At 57.3% G+C, this 20,961-nt stretch overlaps 1 protein-coding gene across 6 annotated transcripts in view; it reads left to right on the top strand.

Moving 5' to 3' along the window:
* Nucleotides 1–20,961, top strand: part of RPTOR (regulatory associated protein of MTOR complex 1) — a 342,781-nt gene extending 321,820 nt beyond the window's left edge. For 3 of the 6 annotated variants that reach the window (XM_067715876.1, XM_067715875.1, XM_067715879.1), the window contains exons 26-35: nucleotides 1,588–1,702; nucleotides 3,323–3,447; nucleotides 4,507–4,611; nucleotides 8,217–8,264; nucleotides 14,363–14,469; nucleotides 15,300–15,427; nucleotides 17,159–17,245; nucleotides 18,103–18,219; nucleotides 18,489–18,618; nucleotides 19,281–20,961. In XM_067715876.1, coding sequence (XP_067571977.1) covers nucleotides 1,588–1,702; nucleotides 3,323–3,447; nucleotides 4,507–4,611; nucleotides 8,217–8,264; nucleotides 14,363–14,469; nucleotides 15,300–15,427; nucleotides 17,159–17,245; nucleotides 18,103–18,219; nucleotides 18,489–18,618; nucleotides 19,281–19,349 — 1,031 coding nt within the window. In that variant the 3' untranslated portion in view covers nucleotides 19,350–20,961. Of the gene's footprint in view, nucleotides 1–1,587; nucleotides 1,703–3,322; nucleotides 3,448–4,506; nucleotides 4,612–8,216; nucleotides 8,265–8,622; nucleotides 10,776–14,362; nucleotides 14,470–15,299; nucleotides 15,428–17,158; nucleotides 17,246–18,102; nucleotides 18,220–18,488; nucleotides 18,619–19,280 lie in introns of those variants that run through there. The other 3 variants (XM_067715878.1, XM_067715877.1, XM_067715880.1) reach the window with 2 other exon arrangements.

Here is a 20,961-nt window from a genome sequence, read left to right as displayed (position 1 = left end):
CGCATTATGGGGTCAAGGGCCTATTTTCTTGGAAGCTGGTGGTTCTTTAGAACCCCAGGCCTATGGACGGGGACAGCAGAACAAATTGGTTTCTCTGTACCCACGGGCGCAACCTGGGAGCCAGTCTGCTGCGTGCAGTCGGACATCTGAACGGGGTGAAATTAGAGCCAGCCACTCGAGAAACAACTAGGTTTTCCAGACAAAAAAGAAAAAAAGTATCTCTGTAAATTAGGGTCAGGGGTTCTCTTTTCCAGTCTTTGTGGAAAAAAAGAGGTCTGCTTGTCAGACACACACCGAGAGGCACTGCTGAGCCGCTGAAAACCTTAGCAAGTGAGCTTGCTGACGGGAGCATCACTGCCGGTGGACGTGGGCAGGGAGGACAGGGCCGCTAGTGAGTCCACAGCCTCCTCCGCTACCTGCCGCACTCAGAGCCTGGACTCCTCATGAAGTTGTAGTTTTATCTGAGGCCAGCGGTGTGCTGGGAAGGCTGTGAACGGTAGAAGTACGGGAATCACACCTGCAGGCCAAGCAAAGTCACCGGACAAGTCAGCGAGGCCCCGGAATACGAGCTGAGAAAGTTAATGCTGCCTTTTCTATCCATGACCCCTCCGGCCACCCCCCATGACACCATGTCTTTGCCATCATACATGGATCTCTGCATGTCTGCAGAACACCTGCAGTGACTCAGGACCTGGGTATCCCCTCATCTTTCCTGGGTCAAATCACGCCTCTGTCCTGAGGAACCCATGGCTGTGGGGGAAGGCACCTCTGGGCAACAGTTAAACCCTCTGGGACCTGTTTGCCTGTTAGTTTAACCCTGTCTTGATTGTTGAGTGGTTTTCTGTGTTAGTTGTTTTAGCAAAGGGAGGCGGAAAAGGACTGAAATTGTGGGTGACAGTAGCTCGCCCGGCCGGCGCCAGGTTCACAAAGCGTGAGCAGCTCCTCTGTGTCACCCAAGACTTGCGTCCAGCCACTGAGGAGGGGGTGACTCCGGGACCTGAGTGTCACAAGGGCTGCTCACCCTCTACGACGTGCAGGGAAGAGGGGCCACCATGCCTGGCTCCTCTGCATAAGCCTGTGTCATTCTCCAGAAATGTGTGTGAACCTGTCGGATGCTCTTAGCAGTTTTATCCTCTTTTCGTTGTTCTTCTAAAGCTCCTTCAGGGCCACGAGGGTTTTTTCCCAAGTGGCTGTATTGGGGCCTGGTGAACAAATCCCCGTTCACATCCTTGGCTGGATTGCAGACAGCGATGGCCAAACCGAGGCTTCAGCCTTGGGTCTCAGTTACGAATCTCAGCCTTACTGAGCTTTATTCCAAAATGTTTGGTGCTCTTTTCCTAAAACCTTAACCAGTGTGCACTGATCTGAGTATTGCTGACGGGTTGTCGCAATTATATATCGAATGCTAGCCATGTACAAGCAGAGGCAGGGCCCTGCTGTCAGGCGCCCACCCCTGCGCTGTAACCCCTGCTTTCCTCTGGGCCCCTCCAGGTCCCCAAACATTAGGGACTGGTGTCGGCCTTGGTGAAATACATCATTGACATTTGCTGCAAATTGAGACCCATAGTCGTGTGTTTCCCTGGGCAGGTATCACAAGGCTGGACGACCAGATATTTCTGAACAGGAACCCTGGTGTCCCCTCCGTGGTCAAGTTTCACCCCTTTACGCCGTGTGTGGCCGTCGCTGACAAAGACAGCATCTGGTACGTGGGGCACTTGCAGGGCTGGCGTTTCAGCTGGAGAACAGGTAGCCCCTGGGGGGTGTGGGCAGGATGCCCCTGCACCCTCCTGGTGTGGAAGCTCCTCAGCCCGGGCCTTTGGGCTGTTTCAGGGGGGGAGGGGGGGCTGGAAAACTTGCAGAGAGACGTCCCTCCTCCTGGTGTTGCCCGCGCCCTCCCAGGGTTGCACTTGGCCACGTTACCACGGGTGTTCCAGAGGCCTGAGCACGGTTATGTGTGGGCCGGGACGGGAGCTTCTGGTACGAAGATGGAGCCATTCCTGTGCAGTGAACAGAGACCGGTGCACAGGGGCTCATCAGGATCCCACAGTGACAGGACATGTGAGGAACCCGCTTGTGTGCAAGGGCAGCAAGTGTGTGAAGGGGAAGTGTCAGTAACAAGACACCATGTTAATTCATAGTGACCATTGCCCTTATGTCACTGAGAAAGCGCTCACTTGATGGGAGAGAACCGTGGACGCGATTCTTTTTATAGCTGATAAAATGGATATAATTTTTTTTTTTTTTTTTTTTGGCTGTGTTGGGTCTTCATTGCTGCACACGGGCTTTCTCTAGTTGCGGCGAGCGGGGGCTACTCTTCGTTGTGGTGCACGGGCTGCTTCTCATTGCAGTGGCTTCCCTCATTGTGGAACACGGGCTCTAGGCGTGCGGGCTTCAGTAGTTGCAGCACGTGGGCTCAGTAGTTGTGGCTCACAGGCTCTGAGCACAGGCTCAGTAGTTGTGGCACACGAGCTTAGTTGCTCCACGGCATGTGGGATCTTCCCGGGCCAGAGATCGAATCCGTGTCCCTGCATTGGCAGGCAGATTCTCAACCACTGCGCCACCGGGGAAACCCAAAATGGATAGAATTCTTACCTGTTTCTTATTCCTCTCCTTTTTTTATACATAACATAAAATTTACTGTCTTCTTTTTTAAGTGTGCAGTTCAGTGGCATTAAGCACATTCACCTTGTTGTGCAGCCATCACCACTGTCCATCTCCAGGACTTTTTCATCACCCTAAACTGAAACTCTGTCCCCATGAAACACTGACTCCCCCTCCCCACTTCCCAGGCCCAGCACCCCACACTCTACTTCCTGTCTCTATGAATTTGTCTATTCCAGGAACCTCATATAAGTGGAATCATCTAGTATTTGTCCTTTTTTTGACTGGATTATTTCACTTAACAAAGCAGGTGTCAGAACTTCCTTCCCTTTTAAGACAGAATAATAGTCCATGTGTATGGACCACATTTTGTTACATCCTTCCTCCATTGATGAGCATTTGGGTTGCTTTCACCCTTTGTCTGTTGTGAGTGACACTGATATAACCTGGGTGCACAGTGTATACCCAGAGGTAGAATCCTGGCCAAACGGTAGTTCTGTGTTTAGTCATCTTGAAGAACCACTCTTGTTTCGCATGGCAGCTACACCATTTTATGTTCCCACCAGCAGGGCACAGCATTCCAGTTTCTCCACATCCCTGACAACATTTGTCCCTTTCTGTGTTTTTGCTGGTGGCCGACCTGGTGGGTGTAAGGTGGTATTTCCTTGTGGCTTTTGTATTTCCCTGATCACTAGCCTTATTCCTCTCTTATTCCCTGAAGTTTTTGGGACTGGGAGAAAGGGGAGAAGCTGGATTATTTCCACAACGGAAACCCTCGGTACACGAGGGTCACGGCCATGGAGTATCTGAATGGCCAGGACTGCTCACTCCTGCTCACAGCCACAGGTGAGTGGGGTTTGTGTGGTGGGGACCTAAACCGCAATGCAGAGGTGGTGGGGGACAGATGCAAGACCCCAGCACGAATTGGCACAAAGCTTCCTGTGACCTCGATTGTTTCTTCTGGCAAAGGGGACTAACCGCTCCCAAGTGGAGGCCTCCATCATTAAAGGCACACCCATGGGGAGAGGTCCTGCTGGCAGCCCTCCCCAGGAAAATAAAGTCCAGCCCCGGTCCAAAGCCAGCCCCCTGGCAGACATCAGGCAGGGAGGGGGAGGACGAAAACCCAGAGTGGTGCGGGCAGCCAGTAGGGTCAGTTGGGGGTTTGAGGACAGATCACACCGAGCCTCTCTGAGCGCCAAAGAGGAGGCAGAGAGGGTGATTCCCCGGACGCAGAGACACAGCAGAGGAACCCAGGGCCCTTCAGGAGTCGGGTCCCAGTGGAGGTGCAGCACGAGGCTTCACTTCTCAGCAGAGATCAGGCAAGTGTTTCCCAGTGTGTCCCCAGATGACCTCATCCTCCCTCTGCAGCTTGAGGCAAGGTCATCCTTGAGGGCCTCATGTGAAGGGCTAGTGAGTCCAGAGAGCAGGGTCCTGGGGGCAAGCAACACCAGGAGGAAGGAAGGAAGGACAGACGGACAGACAGCCAGGTGGTGGACCCACACACTCAGGCCCACCTGGCTGCCCATCTGCCGGAGAACACTGGGGCCTCTGCCCCGTTCTGAGCCTGGAGAGGCAGGAGGAACAACCCGCCCATTTCCTGAGTCTCGTGTGAGGGGAGGTGGGGAGAGAGAGGCCCTGAGCACCGTCCCCTTGAGACTGCCTCTTCTTGGCAGGTGATCCCCTCGGGGGGGATCGGGAATGCTGAGGCAGAGGCACAGCCCTGAAGCCCAAGGTCAGGCCAGAAGAGGCCTCACTCTGCCTCTGATAGGCTCCTCACCAGACGAGAGACCCATCTGTCCCTTGGGCTGGGCAGCCTTTGTCCTCCTGTGCCTCCGGGGGAGGGCCCTCTTCCCCTTCCCAGAGCAGCCAGGCCTGCATTTGAATATCCTCTCTTGTCTCCCCAAGATGACGGTGCCATCAGAGTCTGGAAGAACTTTGCTGATTTGGAAAAGAATCCAGAAATGGTGACGGCCTGGCAGGGGCTCTCCGACATGCTGCCCACCACCCGAGGTGGGTGCTCCCCGGGGTCCTGCAGGCGCTCAGTCCACTCAGACTCCCCAAGTAACGACCCAGCCAGCCTCCACCTTGGGAGACTCTGCTCGCGGGTGGAAGTCCTGCCGAGCTCTGACCAGCCCACAGCCCCCGTCCTTGGCTGGAAGCTCGTGTTGCTTGTGAGAGCGTGGCCGCGGCAGGGCCTGGGGCTGCATTCTGTGCCCCTCGTGCCCGAGTTAATCGCCTCTCGGTGATGAGCACACAGCAGGCGCCCCAGTTGTGTCTGGTCCTACGGGGGAGGCCAGCGCGCTGCCTGCCTGCCCTGGGCTGACAGAGGCGCGGCTGCAGCACCCACCGGCCACTGCTGTGCGTGCTGCCTGTCGGTGTGCATGGCTGCCCCACGCCCAGGGTGAGAGACACCAGCACCGCCTTCCGGTCTCTGGGTCCAGCCCATTGTCAGGAGGTCTGCACCTCTCAGCCCCGCGCTCGCTGTTCACACAGCATTAATGCGGCCGCGGGTCTGGATTTCCAGGGACACCCTCAGCCGGAGCCGCCCTCCAGTGTGGTCGCAGAGCCGCTGCCAGATGGAGGCGGGAGCGGCTTGCTGTCGGCCCCCTGCTGGCCTGGGGTCTTCGCATGTCCTCGCGTGGCCGATAGGTGCCTCCATGGCTGCTTCTGTCTCCTCCGTCAGAGCACTTGTCCTAGGGAGACGCCGACCCCTGGGGGCACAGCTGGCTCCACGGCAGACACTTCCGTATGTGTTAATTTTTAAAATAGCCATGTTTTTACATTTTCTTCAGGAACAAAATGGTCATGCATACCCACCTCCACAGGACCCAACACAGCCGTTTTCTTGTTGCCCAGGCCCCTCTGGGCCCAGTCCTGGGCTAACGTGGATGACAGCTGCCGTCACAGGTCCCTCTGTCTCTCTCTTGCTTTTTCCAACATTGGAGCAAAAGCCTGATCCCTGCCCTGCAGCGCCCCCGCCTCCCACCCGCTCAGCCCCCAGCCCCACCTCAGGCCCGCCTCAGTGCTGCTGGCTGCGGCAGAGCAGGTGGCTGACGGCCTCCCCGTGGCTCTCAGGTGCTCACGCTCACAGGTTTGTTTCACTGCGGGACACGCTGGACGAGTTGAATCGTGGTTTTCAGTCCTTAGCTTCCTGCTGCCGTCCAGCAGGACGGGACACACCCCAGGCTCCCGCCGTTCTGCAGACCCCTGTGCAGGGAAGGCAGGGGCTGGTCGAGAGCAGGGTCAGCCTCCCGGCAGGGCCAGAGGATGAGAAAGTGGGGAGCCCACTGGCAGCCCAGTGGATACACTGTTGTCTAGTTTATTCCTCTTGCAGCGGCCTACCTACCTGCCGCCCCCAAATACCTGCCACCCCCAAATGATGTGTCTGTGGTTTTTTACCCGCGATGCCACTTGCCTTTGCTCTAGTGAAGGTGAAAGCAAGGGTGGACAGCATGCAGTTTGGGAGGGGGGCAGAGAGTCTAGCTGGGAGGAAAGGAGGCTGAGGTGACAGCAGTACAGTCTCAGGGCTCCCCTGCACTTGTCTCCCCCAGATGTCACCTGTGTGAGCTGCTCCTGGCCCAGGTGTGCACTGCAGCCCTAACTTGAGAGTGGTTCCACTGCTGTAGACATGTTTGCTACAGACTCCTTCCTGCTGGACCCTCTCCCTTTCCTGGGTTTCAGAAAGCCCCCCAGGAGAGGCACTGTTGCTGAGGGGTCAGGAAGCTGGTGGGGGTCTTACCTCCAGGTCTTTATCGGCAGGTGGGGTGAGGGGGGCTTTGGGCAGGCACGCAGCACTCCTCGGCGGCTAAGCCAGAGTTCGTTTGGTCTGCCCCCTGCCTTTTGACCAGGCAGCTGTGGGCTTAGCAAAAAGGAAGACATTATTTCCTTGTTCTTTCAGGGGGATGGAAGGTGGAAGGGGTGGTGAGCCTGGGAGGCTGACTGCTCTAAGGGATCAAGACAGGAAGGGCTTGTGTGCTGCAGGGCCCAGAAGGGGCACACTGAGAACCGGGGAGCCTCTCCGGGCCCCACATCCTTCAGTCTCCACAGCTTCCCTCTGCAGCACGGGGATCGCAGCCCCAGCAGGGCTGGAGAGACCCCCGATTGTAATTTCTATTTCAGGAGCTCAAGCTCAGTAACCGAGGGGCAGGTCTGGTGGAATTCTGACCCCTGTGCCAACTTCTCGTTGCCTTCTGCCCATCAGCACCTTGTTTCTTTTTCTTCACCCGCCTTGGCCTCTGACTTGACAGTTACAGAGCTGTGGGCTGGGACCCTGTGGGGAGAGCTAGCAGCTTCCACAGCAGTTGCTTGTCAGCGTCTGGGGGGACCCCCACAGCTTCAGAGTTCTGGCTGTGTTCCCCCGGGACCTTGTCGGGCAGAAGCAGCAGCCCCCGCTCCCTGCTCCAGATTACCGCCCCCCCAGGCACGTGAAGCTCCCTGTGCTCCGCAGTGAGGTCCTCCACCTGGTCTCAGGTCCCAGGCAGCCACGAGCTGTGGCGGGGGAAGAGGCACCCTCGGGGGGGCTGCGGTCATCAGCTCCTCCACGCGCCTGTGACGGGGGATCCTGCACAGCTGTGCACCCCATGAGGCCTGGCCCACCGTGTCCTTCAGCTACAGAGGGCGTAGGGGGTCTCATTTGTGAATGCTGCTGTGTAGGGCACGTGGGAGGGAGGACTTGGCACTCCCTGAACAGTTAGAAAAGTCTGCCTGTGAGGTTCTCCTGCGCGCTCTCCAGCTCAGAATCTGCTCGCCAAGTCGCTGTCGTGGCAGCTTGTTAGCAAAGATTTGATTCCGTGGTTTGTGACTAAAGAGACTGTTTCTTGTGGGAACCCTACCCCTGCTTTTCAGAAGTCATGTGAAATGTGCAGGGTCTCCGCATCATCTTAGCATGCCCCTGGCTCCCGTGTGTACATGTGCACACAGGCATGGGCATGCATGCATGCATGTGCACACATGAACACGCTCCTGTGCATGCATGTGCAGTTAGCCTGGGGACACTCCCCTCATGGGGTACCCCGCTGTCAGGAGAACTGAAGTCAGTCTGGGTTCACAGCCATCCCCGGAACTGAGCGAGCCGTGCTCTGAAATAGAACCGGTGGTGGGACCGCCCATCCTTGGGCCACGGCGCCCACAGACACCCAGATGGAAGCACACTTCCCACCCCCCAGAGGCCTCCTCACTGACCGCTGGGCCCCATGAATGAAGAGCTGTCCTCACTCTAAGGACCTAAACGGAAGTGTCTGCCTCCTCCGGGCGTGGCCAGTGGGTCAGCTCCTGCTGGTTGGGCTGCACTGTGTGCACATCCGGCCACTAACCTCCACTCACTGGAAGTGCCCACGCCGTGTCGGGTCATGTTTCCCCCAAGTCATAGCGCTTCCAATTTCCTGTCTAGAAAGAGAGTCTTTTTAGCCAAAACCCCTGATAATTGGGTTTTCACGTTCAGAGGTACATTTGGCCCTTTTTTCCCACTGCAGCCGTGGCCTGGGCCACCGTCTGCCCCTCCCTCCTGTTTCCTTCTCGGCTGCTCCCCTGTTTGTGGTTTGTGTGATTTTGGCTGATTTGGCTCTGGCTGGCCTGCTTTCCCTTGCATCCATCCCATAATCCCTGTTTCCTCGCAGGTCTGGCCCGAAAGGTCTCAATCTTTCTTGACCGCAGTAAGCAGGGAGGTGAGTGCCTTCTCCCTTATCTGTGAGTGCCAGGGGTGGGAGCCGGCTCCTCTGCTTTGCCTGAGGACGCTCGCTAGCCCGCTGTGCTCTTCAGGCAGCAGAGGATCAGGGCTGTGGTTTTTCTTATTCGTTCCATCTGCACAGTCTCCTCCAATACAAAAAATCATCACCAGCTGAGCACTGAGATCTCATGGGATGAATGAGGTTGACTGTGTGAGGCTCTGGGAAGAAATCTTAACGAAAGCCATAGACAGGACTCTCCCTGGGAGCCGAGGCCTCATGGTCGCACCTCCCGGCCTCCTTGGTGGCCTCAGTCACTCTTGGGCTGGCTCAAGGACAATTCAGTTCTCTGTTCCAGGCCACCTTCACAACAGCCTGGGAATGGAAAACAGTCCAGATCCAAGCCTGCTGGAGTGAGGATGGCGCAGCTCCGCAGGCTCGCAGAGAGGAGGCACATCTCACGACTCCATCAGGACAGAAAAGTCGCTCCAGATTGAGATTTGCGTTCCCACCAAATTTTTCAAAAAAGAATCTTTTTCAGAATTTAATGCAAAGTCTCTTAAAGCATCTGTTTCCATCTGAAAATCCATATACAAGTTTGATAGTTACTAAAACACCTATATGCAACTGACTGTGGATACACATGGTAACACTGGGTTAGCAAACCCATATGCCTGCTCAAAACGAGCCCTTTTCTCTCCTAAGCTCACTAGTCAGGTAAATTGTAAAGAGATGGAGCCTTATGAATCCAGGCAGCAGGTAGAATTCTTGACCTTTAATTTGCAGCATCTGAGTTTAGAGTATGACCAGCCTTCTGGTGAACTTTCTGTTCTGGTCTCTCTTTAGTCGCTCCCTAAACAAGGGTTCCCTGCAGGAAGGCATATGTGGCTATGGGTCTGACGGGGTCCCTCGTGCCATCAGAACTGGAGTGGGTAGAGAAGCAGGTCCCGGGAGGCTGAGAACAAGATGTCCTTACAGATGTACAAACTCACAGTTTCGTATTTTACAAAGGACCCTTTTAGTAAAAAGTTCAAAAGGAAGGAAAAAGAGAAAAGAGAAAACCCGAGACTGACTCAATCTTCACTCCTTTGCTTCCCGCCAGCAGTGATGGCGGTGGTTGTAACAGGAAGGATTTCTCTCAGAAAGAGCCTCCTGGGTTCTCAGAGGAATGACAGGGTCACTTGCCCTGAAATCCTGAAGAGGAGCCAGGGGACACCTTTCACGGTCAGGACCTGGGGCGGCCAGAGGAGGGCAGCCCCGTCCCCTGGTTGTCAGCTGCCAGGGGGCAGCAGCCACGCCGGAGGGCAGGGAACAGATCGTCCAGCACCGGTGTGTGTGTGAACTGGACGTAAACCTTGGGCTTGGGGCAGCTGTTAGTATTCGTTGCCTGGATCATCTGGGCAGCAAGCAGGGCACCGACGGCAGAGCACAGGGGTGGCTGGCGGGGGGAGTCACGGCTGCCCTCCCCGCCCAGCCTTACTCCTCCTCCGGGGTCACAAGCACATCCAGAGTCTAAAATTAGCAGGACCTGGTGAGCAGGAAGCCCTCTCAGTGCAGGAGGCAGGACGCGGGGCCGGGTGGCAGCCCCCATGGGCCCACGCAGGACGGGGCACTGGCCGTGGGGAACGACGGCTCCCTCCTCTCCCAGGAGGCGTGTGCCCCACCCTGTCTCCTCTGACCCTAAGCAGCTGCCACGTGTTCTGGTCCACCTCCCAGGTGAGAAATGGAAGTTTAGGTGAAATCATTTGCTCCCGAGGAGCCCAGTTTTCTGTTGCCAGCCCTGTCCTGTGTCTCTGAACCTGCCGGCTGTCCAGGAGGTGTTCATGGGCCCTGAGGGAGGCCTGATCCCGTGGGGAGGCATTGCGTCTGCATCCCTGGGGAGGGAGTGGAGGTCGCCATCCCACAGGTCTGAGGTTCTCACACATGCCTGGTTGGGCAGGGGCTGGCCCCTCCTCCTCGGAGTTCCAGAACCATAGCTCCTAAGGGCGTTTCAGGTTGGGGCTGATGGGTCCTTAGGGATCAGGTCTACATGACATGTCCTCAGAGGTCAGATCCCCATGTTGGGTTCTCAGAGGTCCATTCCAGACGACAGGGTCCTTAGAGGTCAGTCTGGACTGGCCTCTGAGCCTGGAGGGCTGATCATGGACATCACAGGGACCCAAGCCTCTGAAACAACGTGTTTCTTCTTTTCACTGTCTGCTGGGCCTAGGGTTCTGTCTGGTCCCTGACTTACACGTTCCAGCTTCCTAGTCTACAGCCATCCCTGTGCCATACGTCTATATTTTAATGAAGAAATTCCCTCTTTTTCACGGCCAGCTTTTGGATGGGAACATGTGAGCAGAGCTCATATCCAGGATAAAGTCAGACGGGAATCTCTGCATCCTTTTGGGGGCTGCCCACCACCCCTGGCCCCAGGCAGTGAGATGGATGGGCCGTGATCTCAGGCACTCAGGGTGCTGGAGTTCGCCCAGTGGGGGAGAGGCTGCAGCACGTGCGGAGCCTCCATCAGTCGAGGTGGCAGCGTCGACAGGGAGGAGGGGCCCTCCTGGGGGGAGCCCAGAGCAGCCTGCCTGCTGCCAAAGAAAAAATAGGCCAAGGAGGCCCGGGGGAGGGAGGAGGGGCACAGGCTCTGCCCACAGCTGCCACTTTTCTGGGGATGGGGAAGGAGGAGACACTGCTGAGACCGTGCTCCCCAGGAACGAAGTGATTGGAATCTTCACTCTGGTTCAAAGTCACAATGTTCCTGTCTTATGAGTTTTACTTAAATCATAGCCATCAATTTTGTTCCTTGTGCTCAACACGTCAAGGAAGAGCGTCACCCTTTTTATCATCTTTTACCAACTCGTGATGAGTCAGATCATCTCTCCTCCGCTGTGTCTGGAGGTCGAGACACAGGCTTGGTTGGGAAAGGTCTCGAGTGAGAAGGCCAGTGTTTGCGTTCTGTTCTGGGCAGGAGGACGGGCCAGGACCCCAGACCTACAGGAGAATGAGGTGAGGGTCGGCAGGCGCAGGAGGTCGGTCAGGGTGCAAGCAGACTGTTGTTTTTATCCCAGCAGTTTTCACGTTGATCTGAGACTCTTCCATGGATAGGAGCTTACTGTCTTAGGTGACACAGCTTCCGCAAACAGTCTGGTAGAGCTAAGGAAGCAGCCTCGCCCAGATTTGTCTGTATACATAGGACGCCTGCCTCCCCGGCGTGTACAGGACTTGGGAAGACCTTAGGAAACACGTTTCTTGTCTCTGCTGGCTTCGCCATGCTTCACAACTGGTTTAAAGCAGCATTTGGTCCGCATCAGAGAATCTAGATTTAAAACAGGACTCAGAGCTCACGTGATGCACGTCCCCAGGTCCTCTGACGGCCACATGGGCACACCTTCCAGAGCCTCCAGTGCAGATGGAGACGCTGGGGCCCTGTGTGGGAGCTGTGTCTCCCCAAATTCACGTGGTGGAGTCCTCGGCCCCAGCACTCAGAGGGTGACTGTATTTGAGAGAAGGATTCAGTTGAAATGAGGTCACTTGGGTGGGCACTAATGCAGGGCGGGCCCCCACTGGCTCTGAATCCATCATGAAGGAGACTCAGCAAGAAGGAAGCCACCACCACTTCATTTGGAGGCCAGGTCAGGCTTCTTACCCCATTGGGAGTGGCCGCGGCCTCCTCTCTGCTTCCTGCATGGGCATGGGGCTGAGACCCCCCTCCCAGTCCTTCTGTGGTCCCCCCAGACCCTCCCCAGCTTGTTCCTGTGACCCCAGAGCATCCCAGATGTCACCTGGCCACATGCTCTCATCAGAGGACCACTCCTTAATTACACGGCTCCTGAAAGCCCCACGGGGCTGACACAGAGCTCCAAGTGCAGTTAAGGATGCCCGAGAACACAGGCCACCCCATCGGTGGTCCATGGATACAGGAGTCTGTGAGCCTCTGCAGTGACCTGGCACCCCAAGTCAGGTCATGGGTGGGCGCGTCCTCTGCGATTCATTCACATCATGAACACCGGGCACATGGTGAGGGGAAGCTGGTGGCGTGGTTTCAGGCTCTGCTTGTGGGCTGACTGGTCACAGTGTGACTGGGCTGTCCCGGACAGAAGTGGGGGCCACATGCCCTGCCCTCTCCCCTACCAGTTCTGATCGTGGTGATAGGTGAGAGGCCTCGCCTGCAGCCTTGTCACCAGTAGATGCCTTTCTGGCACATTAGGGTGTATTCTCCTGCCTGGGGTCAGGGGCGGTGCAGTGGGGAGACTGCATTCTAAAAGGTGAAACAAAGGCTCGTCCATTTGTTGTGTGGAGCTGACATTCTGCAGGGTAGACATGGCAGCCGCCAGCAAAACAGGGAGGACGGGAGGGGGTGTGCCAGGTGACACATCTGGAACAGGTAGAAGACGGAACAGGGTGAGTCGTAGCCTCACATGGTCGAGGAGGTGAATGAGCACAATTTGGAGGGGCTGCATGGACGTCAAGAGAGGGGCGTTCCAGGCACAGGGCCCACTGTCAGTTAAGAGGACCAGCCTGGTCACTTTTGGAGCTCGAACCTTGCAGGGGCCAGGGCAGAATGGGAAGCCATGGGGGGGGGTCTCTGGAGTGAGGGTTGAGGGGCTCAGATCCAAGCAGGAACCTGAAGTGACACATACAGATGAGAGTCTGGAGTTCGGGAGAGAGATCGCGCACTTGGCGGGAACTCCATAGCCTGAAAGGGGCATATCAGAAAAGAACAAGTGAAGGTCACATTGTCCAACTCAGGAAGTCAGGAGAAAAGTGGGCACCCACAGAGAGAAGGGGAAACCACAGAGGCAAACACAGGAGCTGCTGCCACAAAAAGCAGAGACAAATGTATAAAAAAGCATGATGACTTCACTTCAGACTTCAGTATGACCAAAAGAAGACATAAACAAAGTTATAATGTCAGTGACAGAATAGGAGAGGATATTTGCAATATATGAGTTAAACCATCAGTGTCAGAATGTATATTAAAACATACAGGCTGCACACACCAACATCGACCAGGATTTGGGGAAATCACACCTTGTGTCCATTTCTGATGAGACTGCAGACCAGCATCCACTCTGGGAGTGAAACGGCCTCGCCTGGGGAGGTGGGACGCACAGGGATATGTCCCCTTCCCGGTGCTGCCACTTCCTTGTGCAAGGGCGTGTGGAAACGTCAGTGTGGCGTGGTTTACAGGCAGGGAATCGTGGAAGTGATGGGCTCGTTCTCCAAAGGCGTGTTACCCAGAAGTTCAGTACTAATTAACCAGATCTGCATCCGTTGGGTTGGATAAACCCTCAAAACGTAACCTTACTGGAAAAACGCAAATTGCTGGAAAATATACCCCCGTTTGAAATTGGCGACGTTTTTGAAATGTGGGAGATGTGGTTCATGGTTTTGGACACGTGCCCCTACAGGGGAGTGCACGGGGGCCAGCCTAGGAGGGCGCCCAAGGCCTGTGGGTGATTTGTCTGCGGACAGGACAGGCAAGTGAGGCTTTCACTGTCTTAAATTTCACTTCAAGAACAAAAAAAAGAGCAAAAATGATAAGATATTAGCAGCTCTTAGATCTGGGTGGTGGGTACAGGGGTTTCTGTTGTGTTTTTTCTGTGTGTTTGAAATATTATAATTAAACATCTTAAATCTTATAGTCCCTCCTGTGAGGTCAGTGCTGCCCTTAGGGATGCTGAAGGCATTCGCCCCCCCGCCCAGTCCAGTGTAGGGAAGGGCAGTCCTCGATTCATTCACCACTGACTGTCTGTCGTCAGCCCCCTGCCTCCGTGAGGGGCAGCTGCAAAGCTGTTCACCCCCAGGGGACTGCGGGACCCAGGAGACTCACATCTCTGTGCCTCTGACACCCATTCTAAAGTCTCCAGACCTGCCGATCATGCCCAGGTGTCCTGGAAGGTGGGCATCTTGGACAAACGGTCCTAAGATCCTGCTGTCTCTCTGGTAGATGCCTGGGTACAGCAGAGATATAGAGAAGGCTCTGAATTGTCACCCCGACCTCAAGCTTGCATGAGGTTGGGGACCCACCCTATGGGTTGGCACCGACTGCTTGAGCTGTTGCCCAGAACAGGCTCCCTCGGTGACACCGGTGCCCGTCTGTGTCTCTCCAGGAGCTGGGATGGTGGTGGACTGGGAACAGGAGACCGGGCTCCTCATGAGCTCGGGAGATGTGCGTATCGTCCGGATCTGGGACACGGATCGTGAGATGAAGGTGCAGGTAAGCACACCGTCCCTCATGGGGCCTCCCTGGGGGCGAGGCGGGCCAGTGGGCGCAGACCCTGCCGTCCTCCCCAGCTCCGATTGCCCTCGAGGTCGAGGGCTGAGAATGAGGGTCCTTGAGCGCCCCCACCCCACCCCGCCGCAAGTACTCTGAGCAGGTGGTGTCTTCGGGGTGGGGGGGGCAGGGGAAGCGGGACCAAGTCAGGCTGCCTCCCACCTTTTAAAGGGATACGATGATTCGGTTTCCATCCGTGTTGGATTTCTTCCTTGTGTGTGCCTGAGAGCAGCAAAAACTTTTCTGATTGGAAAAGCACTTTTCCCCGTCTGGGGGCCCATTTCCTGTTTCCTGCTCTTTCCTGCCGCGCATTTATCACGCCTCCTTCCCTTCTCCAGCGTTTACAGCTGCCAGGAGGAGAGGCGAGGAGATGGTTTATGGGCGGCAGGACTCCCCCTAGACCCTTCCCTGAACTAATTAGGAGTTTTAAGAGGGAGCCGACGATGATTCCTCCTGCCGATATATGCTTCGTCTTCCTTCTTAGGAGAGAGGGAGACTTTGGAAAGTTTAATGGGCGCAGAGGTGTTTGCTGCCCTGCCTTCCTGGCTGCGGGCCTCGGGTGCCCGGGCTGTCACTCAAGCAGATGGAGCCTGACTCCCTCTGGGGCCCAGCTCCTCAGGCCTTGACAGCTTCCCCGGTGGAGAGAAAGGCCGCAGCTCCACGCCAGGGTGACAAACGCACCCACGGTGGCTGTAAAAGGGATCCAGCAGCTAGTGGGGGTGGGGTGGGGGGCCTGATGCCAGGGTGCCTCACGGGGTCTGTGTCGGCCCTAGGACATCCCCACAGGTGCCGACAGCTGCGTGACGAGCCTGTCCTGCGACTCCCACCGCTCCCTCATCGTGGCTGGGCTCGGCGACGGCTCCATCCGCGTCTACGACAGGAGGATGGCGCTCAGCGAATGGTAATTGGGCTACGCCTTCCCCTCCCTCTGCCAGACAGAGCCAGCCCCCAGAGCCAGCTGGGCACTCCCCGCAGAGCCACATCCCCCAGCGTGTGGAGGAGCACGGCTTCCCACCAGCCGTGGATGGGCTGTTTGGAACACAGGTTTGGGGGTCGGGAGGTCCCAGCAAGGCGCTGCCCTCCTGGGCTCCATTCCCACCTGAACATAGAGAAGGCTACCGCCTCCCGGGTTGAACTCAAGAATAGCCAAGAAGATGGCGTCAGGGACACGCGTGGGTGCTGTGCAGCGCTGGGCCACATGCATTGTCACGGCTTTTCTGGGCACTGCCCCTCAGCCCTGGGCTGAGGCCCAGGTGGGGCCCAGCGCCGTGCCCTGTGTGAGCCGGTGAGCGTGGAGGTCCAGACGCCAGTCACACACGGATGGTAAATGGCAGAGCAACGCTGGAACCCAGGCCCAGCCGTCGCGGGCTCCCGGGTGATGTTTACTGAACACCCACCTTGTCCCTGAAAACAGGCCTGGCCTTTGAATGGGAAGCAGCAGGTGGGCCCATGTGCAGCCACAGGAGCTAAAGGAGCCCTCGTGGGAGGGGACGAGGGGACAGGACTGAGCTGGGCCTGAGAGCAGGCGAGCACCATCAGTGACCCCAGCCGGAAGAGAGTGCAGCTGTGAGGTTGCAGGGCCAGGAGCAGTCGGGGGAGTCAGTACAGGACCCAGGCAGGCAGCAGAGGCGTCAGCCAGACTGTGGCGGGAATTTGGGCCTGAGGCTTGGATGGCGAGTGGGCCCAGGCAGCCCCTGGCTTGCATGTTCCCTGCGGGTCTCTATGGGAGGGTGCCCACTGAAAGCCCACACTACCCACCAAAAGCAGCCATCGTGGAGGTGGGGGAGCAGGGTTTCTTTTTGGGGTGATGAAAATGTTCTAAAATTAGATGTGTGATGGGCGCATAGCTGTAAGGATGTGCGAAAGTCACTGAATATGTGCTTTTAAAGGGAGAGTCTTACAGTATGTGAATCAAATCTCAGTCAAACTGTTATTTTAAGAAGCCTCTCTAGGCAGGCAGTTAACTGGCAAACCAACCCAAGAAGACCTGAGGGTCACAGAACAGCCGTGAGGGAGGGGCTGGGGTCTCCAGAGCCCCCTCTTCGGCCCAAGGTCTGAGGACAGAGACATGGGGTCTCCTGTGCATCCCCAGGCACCGAGACTTATGTGTGCTGGGTGTGACCTGAGTCCTGGATGCCTTCCCAGATGTCACACTCTGCCCCCACCTCCCCAGCACACGCATCCCAGTCCCGTACTCCCTGTCAAAGACCCTCACCAGGCCTCCAGGAAAGCCCCTGTGTCCCTCCATTTCGACAGCCTTAGAGTCTGGGGTTCTTGGTCTTGACCCTCAAACCCACAGGGAGATGCCAGTGTGAAGTCCTGGTAGGGGGGCTGGCGGTGCCCAGGCCCCGGGAGGGCATGACAGCCACCCTGCCTCCGGAGGTCCCAGCGTGGCCCAAGGTGTTTGGGAGGCCCCCAGGGAGGGGCGTACCTGGGGGGTTCAGTCACTCACAGTGAACACAAGAGGGTGAGGGCAGACCTCGCAGCACCGGCGGACCCCGGACGCTTTAAATAAATGCTCTGTTCCCTCTGCTCAAAACGAAGTCCACCCTGCCTCCCATCCTGATGCCTCGGAGCATCAGGGACACCCACAGTTGTCACCGGGCCCTGACCCCACCTTCCTCCCCTCCAGCCGCGTCATGACATACCGGGAGCACACGGCCTGGGTGGTGAAGGCCTACCTCCAGAAGCACCCTGAGGGCCACATCATGAGCGTCAGGTAATGAGCATGGAATATTCATGAGACATTTTGCTGTAAAAACATTATTTTCCCTCCATCTAAAATATGTCCTTGATATTTAAACAGCTGGGAAATGATGGCATTTCAGGGTAGTAATTAACTTCTGCTCTGGGACAGGCCAGAAAGGTCAGAGCCGGCACAAGGGTGGGGACAGCAGGTCCTCCCACTGGAGAACTTTGCCTGTGGGTGACTTGCAGCGGCAGGGGACGGGGTGGCAAGGCGGCTGGGCAAAGCCTCCGCGCAACTGCCTGGCGCGTGCCAGTATCACTGCGGATCCGTTGTCTGCCCATAAGCCCATTCCTGCTGCCGGTAAATCCTGTGCTGAGAGCAGCGCATATTTATTTGCCCGTTAAAGGGACAGAAAATGTAATTTACTGTCACAAAGCCACCATTTCTTCAAAGAGATGCTCTTCCCTTGTTTGTAACGTGAAAACAGAACATAGCTCTCAAAACGATGTCCGCCAGGCCCAGGGCAGGGAAGAGGTGGCCTACTGTCCTCACCTCCCGCCCGTCGCCGCATCCCCAGCTGCACAAAATCTAATCTCTGGCCGGAAATGAATAACTCACAGCCTCCCCTGTGTCTTTGCTCACCGCTGCTTCGTGCCTCGGCAGCTGGGCCCTTTCTGGCTCTGGGGAGGGGTCCAAGGGGCTCGGCGGCAGGCCTGGCTGCCAGGGTCGGTGGGGTGGGCCCATGTGCCATCCAGGGGCCTCCCTGGACACTCTGAGGGTCCAGGGAACCATGGCCTTGAGCTGCACGTGTGGACGGCCCCTGACCACACATGGCCCTCCTGGGGCCGGTAGGCCCGCCCAGCATCACCACAACACCCTCTTGGCAGCGTCAACGGGGACGTGCGCTTCTTCGACCCTCGGATGCCGGAGTCCGTGAACGTCCTGCAGATCATTAAGGGGCTGACGGCCCTTGACATCCACCCCCAGGCAAACCTGATCGCGTGGTAGGTGCCGGCCCTCTTCTCTCTCCCCGCCCTGCCTGACCAACTCCCGGGGCCCTGTGTAAACAGCAGGCACTACTGCCCGCCCCCACACCTGTGGAGGAGAGCTGGGTGGAGGGACTGAGTGTGCGGCCCCTTTGCTGCTCCTCACCTGCCTGGCCTCCCGGCCCTTGAGGCCCAAGTCCTCTCGTGGGGGTGACCAGAGAGGAGCCCCATCTCCTTGTGGACACGCCCGCCTCCCCACGCTGACTGCCAGGCCTTCTCGTGTGCAGTGGCTCCATGAACCAGTTCACCGCCATCTACAATGGCAGCGGAGATCTGATCAACCACATCAAGTACTACGACGGCTTCATGGGCCAGCGAGTCGGCGCCATCAGCTGCCTGGCTTTCCACCCGCACTGGGTCTGTGTCCCCGCGGGAGGCGAGGAGGGCGGGCGGGAGGCTAGCAGCAGCAGCAGGAGGGGTGCTGCAGCCAGGCCCCTCCCCACACCACAGTGTGGCCCAGGGTCTCCAGGGGCCGTAGCCCCCAGACTGCACTCACTGTAGAAGCAGCACCAAATTCCCTGTCAATCAAAGCAGATGTGAAGTAGCCCCGCCCTTTCTGACCCCTTCGGCCCCTACACAGACCCCAGTCCTGGAGAAACCTCCCCCTGTAAAGCCCACTGGGGTAGGAGCAGCCCAGACCCCTGTGACCCGGCTGACAGCACCGTCCTTCGTTACAGTCGGCCGTGTGGTTGGGGGCTGCTGTGTTTTAAATTAGGATTCTGCCAACCTGCCTTCGTGCAGCGTGAGGCTCCCTGGGAGCCCGGCGTGTGGCTCTCTGCCTAAACGCACGACATCAGTCTCCCAGAGCTGTCCCTGGGAGGCCATCCTGAAAAAACAAGTGTGGGAGGCATGGGGAGTGTGCGGATTCCCTGTGACAGGGAGGAGATGATGCATCTCTGCAGAAGCCGCAGCCGATGGGCCCTCGTTCCCGCGCCTGCCTCGTGGGCGGAGTTGGGGTGTCAAGGCCCGGCCGGCACCCCCCTGGATGCTCACTGCCTGCTCTCTGCTCCCTCCTGCAGCCTCACCTGGCCGTGGGCAGCAACGACTACTACATCTCCGTGTACTCGGTGGAGAAGCGCGTCAGATAGCGGCCCCTCCCCACAGGCCGCCATGTACATAGTGGACCCACCGCACTGCCCTGAGCACCTGCCTGACCTGGCTGCTGAGGGCTCGAGAGGGCCCACACTGTCTGTCTGTCTGTCTTCGCTGTCACGCCCAGGAGCCCAGAGAAGGGGGCTCTGCTGGAGTCCTCGGTGTGATGGTTGCTGCTCTGATGAAACACAGCTCCTGGCCTGAGGACACAGTAGCTGTACATCCCAGTCCCCTTCCCGTCCTGTTTTCTTCTGAGGTTTTTAAGGGGGAAACACTTGTTTTGTTTTCCGAGTGATGCATTAGTCCACAAAGGCTCCAGACGGAAGCCAGCCTCCCGGGGCTGCGCGCCGTGCCTCCTCCCCCCCACCCCCGGGTGTCCTCCTGGGGATGGTCTGAGCGCACTGGATGAGCTTGAGATGGAGTGAAGGACAGATGGAGGCGGCCTGCCACCCACTGGGTCCTCACCCCGGGCCCATCCGGCCAAACGGCGAGGCCGAGCGTGCCCCTCCCCACACAGCCACCCTCCCCGCAGGCAGGACTTCCATCTGAGTGTCAGCTGTTCTTGCTGCAGGTCTGTCAGCAGGAGGGGCCCTGGTTTGGAAGGAGAGACAGGTCCCGTGGGCCACAGAGCTTGTTTCTCTCAAGTGCTGCTCTTCCCCAGCAGGTGTGGGAACCGTGGCCTCCCCACCTGCACCCCACACACATCACACGAGCACACATGGAGGGGCCACCAAGCCCCAAGAGTATCGGGGTGAACGGTGCCACCCCAGCCCTCTGTCCCCACACAAAGGGGTGCAGCTCATGCTTGCGAGGGACACGGGAGAGCTCCCGGGAGGGCAGCAGCTTCACATATGTCCATGCACACGCGTCTGGGACGGCGCGCTGAGCAGCCACACCTGGAACACGAGACGCAGCCACAATGATATTTTGAAAAGCATTTTTTCCATTCTCCTTGGGAATCAGGATTATTCAGAAATAGAGGGATGAGCTGGCTTAGCTACTTCTGCCAATAAGAGGCCAATAATAGTGAGAATGTGAGGGAGAGCCATGCTGTGGATGTGGGTGGGCTTGGCGGGGCGCAGGGCTGGGCAAGGGGAACAGCCCTTCTGCAGCCCATAGGCCATGCCTGCTCCCCTGAGAAAGTTCCAGGACAGCGTCTGCCATGTTCTGGGCAAGCGAGCAGCGTGGGGTCGGGGAGACCGCAGAAAGCTCAGCTCCCCCGCACACAGCCGGTCACCTCCACCCGGCGCTCCAGACGGCGACTTGGGAACCTTCCAGAAGCTGAGCTCCACCCACAGATGCAGAGTTGACTACCCACAGCCAATTCACGGAGCGGTTCCACTCCAGATTTTGAGCTTATATGCGGTTCTGTTTGTTTTGAGACAAAACCATCCCCTGGCCAAGCGCAGAGGCCCCGCAGAGGGGCTGTCTTCACAGGTCTGATGCGAAAATTCAATCATGAAGTTACAGAGTCTCGAGAGAGCGTGACCTAAGGGTTCATTTATCTCTATTTATTTTACCAAAATGAGAATTGAAAGACTTTGATGAAACATGGAATTGTAATACGAGAGTAAGAGCGATAAACTGTTAATAAAAGATAAATATGCA

Source organism: Pseudorca crassidens, chromosome 19 (genome assembly GCF_039906515.1).
Source record: "Pseudorca crassidens isolate mPseCra1 chromosome 19, mPseCra1.hap1, whole genome shotgun sequence".
Lineage (NCBI taxonomy): Eukaryota > Metazoa > Chordata > Mammalia > Artiodactyla > Delphinidae > Pseudorca > Pseudorca crassidens.
This window is presented reverse-complemented; position numbering and strand designations above follow the sequence as displayed.